Source organism: Podarcis cretensis, assembly GCF_951804945.1.
Source record: "Podarcis cretensis genome assembly, chromosome: 5".
Classification (NCBI taxonomy): Eukaryota; Metazoa; Chordata; class Lepidosauria; order Squamata; family Lacertidae; genus Podarcis; species Podarcis cretensis.
In genome coordinates, this window is record NC_137174.1 from 102,521,268 (window position 1) to 102,531,321 (window position 10,054).

General features: G+C 53.7%; 1 protein-coding gene across 1 annotated transcript; it reads left to right on the plus strand.

Annotated features, from left to right (window-relative positions):
* Nucleotides 1-7,117: 7,117 nt before the first annotated feature.
* FAM43A (family with sequence similarity 43 member A) lies at nt 7,118-8,752 on the plus strand. The gene has a single exon (XM_079978547.1). It carries the CDS (start codon nt 7,248-7,250, stop codon nt 8,613-8,615), a length of 1,368 nt encoding a protein of 455 aa, XP_079834673.1. The 5' UTR covers nt 7,118-7,247; the 3' UTR covers nt 8,616-8,752.
* The last annotated feature ends 1,302 nt before the right edge of the window (nt 8,753-10,054 follow it).

The following is a 10,054-nucleotide window of genomic DNA, read 5'->3' on the forward strand; positions in this document are numbered from 1 at the left end:
CCAAGGTCTTACCCCCTGCAATGCCAGAGTCCTGGCTAGGGACTCCCTGACAGCCATCCAACATCCGCTTCAAAACCTCTAGTGAAAGAGAGGCCATCATCTTCCAAAGGAGCCTGTTCCTCCGTTGAACGACTCTTCCCATTAGAAAGTTATTCCTGTGCTAGATAACTAATTGGACCATATATTGAATAGCCCAGTCTGGACACCACATTTGCTAACAAAAGAGGAAACATCTCATGATGAGAGTATTAGATGAAAGGAAGATGAAAGGGAAAGCAGAGAGGATCACACAATCTCTTCAGGACAGTTGGAGGCTATTTAAAATCGCAGTGGCTCCTCTAGTCCCTGTTCTCACAGTGGCTGACCAGATGCCTGGGGGGGGGGGATGTTCCTTTATTGAGACCTGGGCTTCTAAACTTTTTTTCATATATTATCTAGAATTCGCAGTGAGCTGATGATTCTGAAAACAAAACTGCCGGTAATCGTGGGGCCATTAAATAAATTTATGGTGCTGCTGCGTTTCGAATGCTGTGTCCTGTTCTGGTCTCCTCACCCCCCCAAAAGATACTGTGGATTTCAGAAAGATTCAGAAGAGGGCAACCCAAATGATCAATGAGATGGAGCAAATGTTTTATTTTGAATGACTTTAAAAGAGGTTAGACTTTAGTCAGAGGCAGCGATGCTTCTGAAGGCCAGTTCCCAGAAGAGTTGCTCTTGTGTTCGAATTCTGCTTGCGGGTTTCCCTCTGGGGCCTCTGCTTTGCTGCTGAGAGAACAGGAGGATGAACCAGCTGGGCCTGCTGCCCCTTCACTCAGTTTGAGAATGCAGACCACAGGTTAGAAAAGGCATCCTCAACTCCAAGTGGATGTCAGCAGAGTCAGGGAAGCTGTAAAAGATAAGTATACTTCAAAGTCCTGCTTTTACAGTGACCACCCAAAGGCGGAATTTCCTTGCAAACTGGATATCTAACCAGAATGAGGGGAACAAAGTGAGCACATCCTCTGCCAAAATAAAACACTGAGCTGGGTATCACTAAAAACAATACAAGTGTTTTGAAAAGAAAGAAAGAAATCAGAAGCAGGAAGGCAACCAGGAAGGAAGAAGATTAGACTGTTAAGGTGACAAAAGAATGAACAGATTACTGGAAATGTTTTCAACAAAGGGTGCAGAGAAGCTGACTTAATCATTTACATTGGTCTTAACTGTGAAAGATCGTCTTCAGAAACTCACACTGGCCACCATCTTCTGTTTCAGTGTATCTGAAGAAGTGTGCATGCACACGAAAGCTCATACCAAGAACTAACTTAGTTGGTCTTTAAGGTGCTACTGGAAGGAATTTTTTGTTTTATTTTGTTTTGACTGGCCACCATGTTTGTTTTGGGTCAGATGGAAGTAACAAGAGAGGAAGTTCTGGGGATAAATGACAAACTGAATCAATAGCCATGTCCAGATGGACACCAGGCCATTCATAAATATTTCCTATGTGAAACAGAGTCGTGAGGGTCACCAAGGGTCATCTAGCCCAACCCCTGCAATGCAGGAAGCCCAGCTGAAGCTTCCCTGATGGATGGCCACCTGACCTCTGCTGAGCAAACCCAACAAAGGAGAGTCCACCTCTTTCCAAGGCAGCCCATTCCCATCTCAGGTGTCTCTTACTGTCGAAAAGAGACTCTCCTTACAAATACATGCACAGTATTACAAAAATCTGTCTCTTCAGTGGATGACTGGGACATGACAACATTTTATAGGTTTTTAAAAAATTAATTATTGTGGGTAAGTTGCATAGGGCCTTCCTCAGGCAACAGATGAATTGAAATGAAGATGATGAGCATGATAATAATAAAGAATTTTAATACTTTTTTTACAGTATAGTATCAATGAGAACAACTGATTGGTTCAAAATTGGGAAAGGAGTACGGCAAGGCTGTATATTGTCTCCCTGCTTATTTAACTTATATGCAGAATTCATCATGCGAAAGGCTGGGCTGGATGAATCCCAAGCCGGAATTAAGATCGCTGGAAGAAATATCAACAACCTCAGATATGCAGATGATACAACCTTGATGGCAGAAAGTGAGGAGGAATTAAAGAACCTTTTAATGAGGGTGAAAGAGGAGAGCGCAAAATATGGTCTGAAGCTCAACATCAAAAAAACGAAGATCATGGCCACTGGGCCCATCACCTCCTGGCAAATAGAAGGGGAAGAAATGGAGGCAGTGAGAGATTTTACTTTCTTGGGCTCCATGATCACTGCAGATGGCGACATCAGTCACGAAATGAAAAGACGCCTGCTCCTTGAGAGCCAGCGTGGTGTAGTGGTTAAGAGCGGTAGACTCATAATCTGGGGAACCGGGTTCGCGTCTCCGCTCCTCCACATGCAGCTGCTGGGTGACCTTGGGCCAGTCAAACTTCTCTGAAGTCTCTCAGCCCCACTCACCTCACAGAGTGTTTGTTGTGGGGGAGGAAGGGAAAGGAGAATGTAATCCGCTTTGAGACTCCTTCGGGTAGTGATAAAGCGGGATATCAAATCCAAACTCTTCTTCTTCTTCTTTGGAGAAAGGCGATGGCAAACCTAGACACCATCTTAAAAAGCAGAGAGATCACCTTGCCAACAAAGGCCCGTATAGTTAAAGCTCTGGTTTTCCCAGTAGTGATGTATGGAAGTGAGAGCTGGACCATAAAGAAGGCTGATCGCCGAAGAATTGATGCTTTTGAATTCTGGTGCTGGAGGAGACTCTTGAGAGTCCCATGGACTGCAAGAAGATCAAACGCATCCATTCTTAAGGAAATCAGCCCTGAGTGGTCACTGGAAGGACAGATCATGAAGCTGAGGCTCCAATACTTTGGCCACCTCATGAGAAGAGAAGACTCCCTGGAAAAGACCCTGATGCTGGGAAAGATTGAGGGCACAAGGAGAAGGGGACGACAGAGGACGAGATGGTGGGACAGTGTTCTCAAAGCTACCAGCATGAGTTTGACCAAACTGCGGGAGGCAGTGGAAGACAGGAGTGCCTGGCATGCTCTGGTCCAGGGGTCACGAAGAGGCAGACACGACTAAACGACTAAACAAATCAATGAGAACACTTTAGTAACAACTCATTTACTTCTCCAAAGAGATCTCAGAAGTGGGCTGAGAACCAGGCAATTGCCCACTTTTTGGCCTGATTCTAGTGTTGTCCCGTATCCTTTTCCCCACTTCTTCCTGAGGTTGGCACCTGCGGCAATAATCCTGGCCACTGGAAGGACAGCAGGTGGCAAACAGGTGGAGCCTTTTTGGTGGCGTCTCCTGCACATGGAACACCCTTCCCAACACCCCGGGAAGCTCACTGGGCACCTGCTTTGTTATCCTTGTGCTGCCAGGAGACCTTTAGTTTTCTCAGACTTTTAAACATTGCTATCCTGTAAAGTATTTAACGCTTCTTGTTTACTTTTACCAATTGGGGTTTTTGCCCTGTGCTGTCCTGAATCTTGCCAGGTTCATCTTCATTGGATGCCCACAAATCCTACTGTCAGAAGAGAGGAAGAGACTTCTCCCCATCCACTTTCTCTCTGCCAGGCATAATTTTATAAACTTCTATCACATCACCTTCAGGGCAAAGCCATAACTACTGCTTGTCCTATGACTGCTAGTATTCTGATCTTCTTCTTTGGTGATTCTTTGTAGCCAAGTAAGATTGTCTTCCATAAACATGGTTTTAACCATGAGTCCGTAAGTGACTGTAGAGGCCAGTTCTGGATCCACACGTCCTTCCACAGAGGGGACATTGGTTTCTGGGCAGGAGCTGATCACGGTGTGGATTTGCCAAGCGTGCCTTCCTCTTAGCACATTTCTCCCTTGCATCCTGAGTTCGAGTGTCTTCAAAGCCCATGACACCTTTGGTCAAGGCTGTTCTCCAACTGGAGCGCTCGCAGGCCAGTGTTTCCCAATTGTTGGTGTTTATACTACATTTTTTTAGATTTGCTTTGAGAGAGTCTTTGAACTTCTTTTGTTGTCCACCAGTATTTTGCTTTCCATCTTGAGTTGGGAATAGAGTAGTTGCTTTGGAAGACGATCATCAGGCATCCAAACAACATGACCAGTCCAACGAAGTTGATGTTGAAGAATCATCGCTTCAACACTGGTGCTCTTTGCTGACAGCTGCTGGACAGATTACAGACTAATACGCTCCACGATGGCTATCAAGATTATACCTCAACGCAGGCTTCAAGGAAGGAAACCAAGGTGCAAAATGAACCCTCAAGCCCTTCTAGTATTCTGTATTGATATGTTATTAGGGGTCCAAGATGGTTTGGTTTTTGTCTTTTGGGCCTACCACTTTCCCTGGAAAAACCCCGTGTTTACTGCTGAATTGGAACAAACATCAAGCTGTGAAAAACCCAAAGGAACACTTGTCCCTCTTCTGAAGTAGTCCTAAAATAGCTCCTGAATGAGATTTCCTGTGCTTTCCTGGAAGGGATGTTGGGGGCAGTCTGCTCCCACTTTCTCTCCTTCTCTCCCTGCCCACTCTGGCAGGATAATTTTCCAGTTGTCTCTGCAGCTTCTCTCCAGCTGCACACTTCCAGTTTTCTCAGCATGCTTAATTTTTAAATTTTATTTACTTTTCCCTCTTTAGCATTCTTACAGAAATCTCAGGCAAACGGTATACTGTATGCCCAAAATGTGTATTGGACCTCCTTTTGTATATGTTGAATGATTGTCTGATTATTCAGGTTTCTGAAAACCTGGTTTTCTGATAATCTGATTTTCTGCGTTTCTGATTCTCTGGCTCTCTGCCATGGGGGAGGGGGAGAGCTGAAGGTAGAGACAACACAAAAAGCAGACTATTGATTATAGGAAGTATGAACAGGAAAACATGGGGCTTTGGGGGTCTGAGGCAAAAAACACAAGTGGAATCACTGTGCCCCAGAGCAAATCGAAAATGGGGAAAGAGGTATGGGCTTAAGGGGAATTGTGGCTGGGCCTTGAAAACGTCCCAAATGATGCAGATTTTATTTGTAGGGGACTCTTTGCCCTTTTCTGAACCCTCTTCCAATTCCACTGTACCTCTCTCCCCCCCCCCCCCCAGCCTCCAGGGAAAACTCAGCAGTCATGGCAGACAAAGACAGACAGGAACTTTTGGGGACTGTTGTCAGTTAAACAACCGGAGGCAGAGAGAGAAAGGGAGGAGGAGTAAACAGGCCCGAACAATGGAGGGAAGTGAGTAATGGCACATTACAAAGGCCTGCTGCTCACATCTGCGTAACACCAAATTAAATTGGGGATTCTTTCTGCACTGCCCGCGCCAGGATGGTATAAGGGGAAAACTCAGCATTTGGGGCAGCAAAAACTTGAGCAGATTGCAAGGAGTTCTCCAAACTGGGTGACTGGGCAACAACATGTCCAAGGCTGGGTGGGTTCTTGGTTTGCTTTGCTTTCATTCTTGTTTTCATGATGTACTTTGTGGTTTTATTTCTGCGTCTTTTTGCTGTGCCCTAACCCCGAGATCCTCGGATGAAGGGCAGGATACATATTTAAGAAATGATGTGTCAAGTGATGCCCATGGAGGCAAAGAATCCTGACCTCAGATGTGCACAGATAGGGTCCGCGTTGGCAGCAGCTGACCGGGAGAGGGATCTTGGGGCTGTGGGGAGAAATCCCTGAAGCCAAGGAAAGGGGGGAAGCAGCTGGGAATATTCTCATTTGACTGAGCGGAAAAGAGGAAGCTCTGCTTTTCACTTCCAGCCTAGTACTGCTTGCACTACCCTGACATGCAGCAGCTTCTCAAGGTTTCAGGCAGGAGTCTTTTTCAAGCCCTCCCTCAGGAGGCTGCCAGGGATGGAACCACTGCCCTTCTGCATGCCAAGCAGCTGCTCTGCCACTGAGCTATGGCCCTTGCCAGCAGACCTAACAGCTCCTTGACACATCACCTAAAGGTGAAGCCAGCAGACCTAACGGAAGAAAATTCTCCTTGACACACCACCTAAATGAATGTGAAGCCGTACTAGACAATGCTCTCCTGACCATTTGCCCTGGTGGCTTAGAAGGGGAGGGGCAGTAATCATTGTGGCAGCTCGGTGCAACCTCCATATTCCAAAGCAGTCTACCCCTCAGCCAGCCCTGACAAGGGGAGCAGCCGCCAGAGGGGCTTCTGCTTGTGGGAGACGGAAAAGCCACCTTGTCAGAGTCAAGATGCTGGGATGTTCCCTGGACGGACCCTTTGGCCAGGGAGATGCAGCATTCTTCTTCTCACATCAAAGGCGTAAAAAGACAGTGTGGAATAGTGGTTACAGTGACAGACTACTGGGATTTGGGGGACCCGGGTTCAAATGGCCACTTCATCCATGAAACTCTCCTGCCTGACCTTGGGATCCCGTCCCTGCCTCTCAGCCTGAGCTCCCTCCCAGGGCTGGTGTTGTGAGGAGAAAACGGGGGGGGAGAGAGAGAGAGACCCCTGGACCTTGAGCTCCTTGGACGGGGGTAAAACTTGGGACATAAATGCAGAAACATGGAAATAAAGAAACAGAAAACAGGACCCGGGAGCTCCGTTTCCTAAGATGGTTAGAGATGAGGAGTTCTGTTGGCTATTCATTTTCTCCCCGTTTCCGTATTGCGCCCCGTCCTCCGGCTCGCTCTCCCCCCCCCCCGTCCTCCCCCGCCGGGATTTTGCCCGAATTCGCCCTTTTGCGACGCGGTTCTTTTGTGCCTCTGCTTCCCCACTGCGCCCCGTCCTTGCCGCTTCTCCGGCTGCCCAGCAGAGGATGCGACCGGCGGTGGGCGGAGAGGCAGCAGCGCGCAAACGCAGCCGGGAACGCCAGTCAAGCCTCCCCCTCCGCCCGCCCCCCGGTGGTCGCTCCCTCCGCCTTGAGCTCCCCGTTTTCAGCCGCGGCATCGATCCGGGGCCGCACGCGCATCTCCCCGCCTTCCCTCCCCGGCCGGGAAAGAGGAGGGCAGCGGCGCCGGGGCTCCTCCTGCCTCGCCTCGGTCCCTCCCTCCGCTTCCGTCGGCGCCGCCTCCGCTCCTCCCCGGCGGGGCTTCGGGGCGCCGCCGGCCTATATTTAGCGGCGCGGCCGCCCGCGCGGAGCCCGGAGCAGCGGCCGCGGACGGGATGTGAAGCGCGCGGCGGCGGCGGCGGCGGCGGCGATGGAGACGGAGCGGCGGCGGGTCGGGCAGCGGCGGCGGCGCGGCGAGGGGCGGCGGGCGCGCGCGCCGATGCGGCGGTGGCAGGCGGGGGGCCCGTGCCCGGCTGTCCCCCTCGGGCGCCCTCGGGATGCGCGGGCGGCCGGGGCTGCGGCGGGCGCCTCCAGCTGAGGAGCAGCAGCAGCCGCAGCAGCAGCAGCGCCCCGGGCCGGTCGCGCCGTCGGGCGGCGACGCCATGCTGCCCTGGAAGAGGCACAAGTTCGAGCTGCTGGCCGTGGACGACGAGCAGCTGACGCAGCAGCAGCAGCACAAGAAGACGCAGCAGAAGCACCGGCGGCATCCGCCTCCGCCGCCTCCTCCGCCAAGCGCGCCGTCGGGGAAGGGCAAGGGCAGCTGCTGCGCGGCGGGCGCGGGGAGCCTGCCCTGCTCGGCGGCGCTGGGCTCTTTGGCTCGCGCGTGCCCGCCCGAGGGCGCCCTCAGCAGGATGGGCAACCTGTTCCGCTGCAAGCGCAAGAAGTTCCGCGTGAGCAGCGAGGCGCCCACCTACACGGTGCTCTACCTGGGCAACGCCACCACGCTGCAGGCCAAGGGCGAGGGCTGCACGGACGTGGCGGTGGGCAAGATCTGGGCCAAGAGCGAGGCCGGGCGCCACGGCACCAAGATGAAGCTGACCATCGGGCCGCAGGGCATCCGCATGGCGCCCGCCGCGCCCTCCGAGGCGGCCTCTCGCCCCGGCCACCTCTACCTGCTGCACCGCGTCACCTACTGCGTGGCTGACCCGCGCCTGCCGCGCCTCTTCGCCTGGATCTACCGGCACGAGGTGAAGCACAAGGCCGTGCTGCTGCGCTGCCACGCCGTGCTGGTCTCCAAGGCCGAGAAGGCGCGCGCCATGGCGCTGCTCCTCTACCAGACGTCGGCGGCGGCGCTGGCCGAGTTCCGCCGCCTGAAGAAGCGCGCCGACGCGCGGCACCAGCAGCTGCAGCAGGCGGGCGCGGCGGCGGCCGACGGCGCCATCCCGCTGGTGCCGCTGCGCAAGCTGCTCCTGCACGGCCCCGGCTGCTGCTACAAGCCGCCCGTCGAGCGCAGCCGCAGCGCGCCCAAGCTGGGCTCCATCACCGAGGACGCGCTGGGCGAGGAGCTGGAGGAGCGCGCAGGAGGCCTGGCCAACGGAGGCGGCCCCGACGGCGAGGACGGGGACGAGGAGGAGGGCGACTGCGAGGACGACGAGCTGCTGGCGCCGCTGGGCGAGGACGACGACGACGGGGCGGACGCGGCGCCCAGCCTGGGGCAGCTCATCTGCGAGCTGGGCGCGCTGGCCATCGGCAACGACGTGGCGCTGCTGCGCGCCGACCTGCGCGTCACCCGGCTCCTCTCGGGCGAGAGCACCGGCAGCGAGTCGTCTATCGAGAGCAACGGCCACGACGGAGGCTCCCCGCCGCCGCCGCTCCAGCCGTGCCGCGGACCGGACAGCCCCGAGCCCGGAGGAGACAGCGGCTGACGGAGCCGTCGGAGGGACGGCTGGCGGGAAGCAGGGGAGGCTCCGCCAAGGCGCATGGAAGACGGGCCACGCTTGCCGGCGCCCTCCAGGTGGGACCCTCTTTTGCTCCCGGGGCCACCACGCGAGCCTCCCCCTCCAGGCAGAAAAGCCCGGCACATTTTCTCTTCGGCCCGGCGGCCGGTCTTCAGAGAAGGAGCCCCGTCCGGCCGCCCGCTCGCCGGTAGGACCACCCCGCTCCCCGCTCCCGAACGGTGGGATGACGCCCGGCTTCTCGGGACCCCCCAGACTTGCCAAATGATTTTCCGTAACCCTGGGGGAGGGGTGTGTCTTGTTTACAGATCCCCAAGGGGGGAGGGGGTCTTCATCCCTCCTTCCCTGCCTGACTCTCCTTCTACCCTTCCTCCTTTTTTGAAAAAACGTGTGTCTCTCTCCATGGTTCCTTCCATTCCATGCTGTGTTAAGGTTTTTCTTTTTTCTTTTTTTGCACTGTGGTGAAGATCATGGAGACCTTTTGGGTTTTTTTTTTTTTAAATTATGAGGTTTGGCGAATATTATTTTTATTCTCCACAAATCCATTTTCTTCTCCAGTCTCAGTGTTTCTATAGATATGTATAGATATATTATAATTATTATTATATCTTTTGCTGTGCAAAAGGAAACTGTACATGTGGATGTTCACTTCAACCCATGGAAAACACAAATGTATATCTAATACATTTAGTTGCTGTTGTTGTTATTTTTCTTAATTTCTGGAGCAGGAGCCTGGCCTCCTTGGTTGGGTTTGCTCCCCGTATTTGGGGATGGTCACAGCGGAAGCTGCTGCTGCCGGCTGAGCAGGAGGCTGCCTGTCTTTGTGCTGCCCCCATGGCTCTCCCCCAGGCCTGTGCCCCCCCCAGCCCAGTCACATCTTCTCTGGCTGGAACTGGGGGGAGAAATGTGGGAAGGGGCAACAGGCTCTTTATGGCTCAGCCCTCCCACCTTCCAATATCCAGCCAAGCAAGGATCTCTGGGCCCAACTGGATGGGGAGATTCACCACTGCCCCCCCCAGCACCCTTCTCTTGACAGCCAAAAGCAGGTGGGATTCTGTGCTTGTAACTGCACTAGGAGGGATGAGAAACCTCCTCTTGGTGCTGGCAAAGAGAAACAGGTGCCAGGATTTGACCTGCCCTTCCTTCCTCCGCTGGTTCAACGGCAGCGGAAAGTGGCGGCTGGCTGGGTTCAGTAGGGGATGTGGTAGAGGGCAGGGTTTAGCCACATGGCTCCCCACCCATTTGCAAAGCAACCTCCCCACCGCAGCATTCCCACCCCACAGGCTTAGCACCAAGAGCCCCATCCTCTTGGGAGATGCTTGCAGCAGTGGGAGAGGGACCTCTGCCCGCACTGGCCCTCCCAGCCGCCCTCTGGAGCAGTAGAGCACCTTTGCACATGCTCAAGGCAT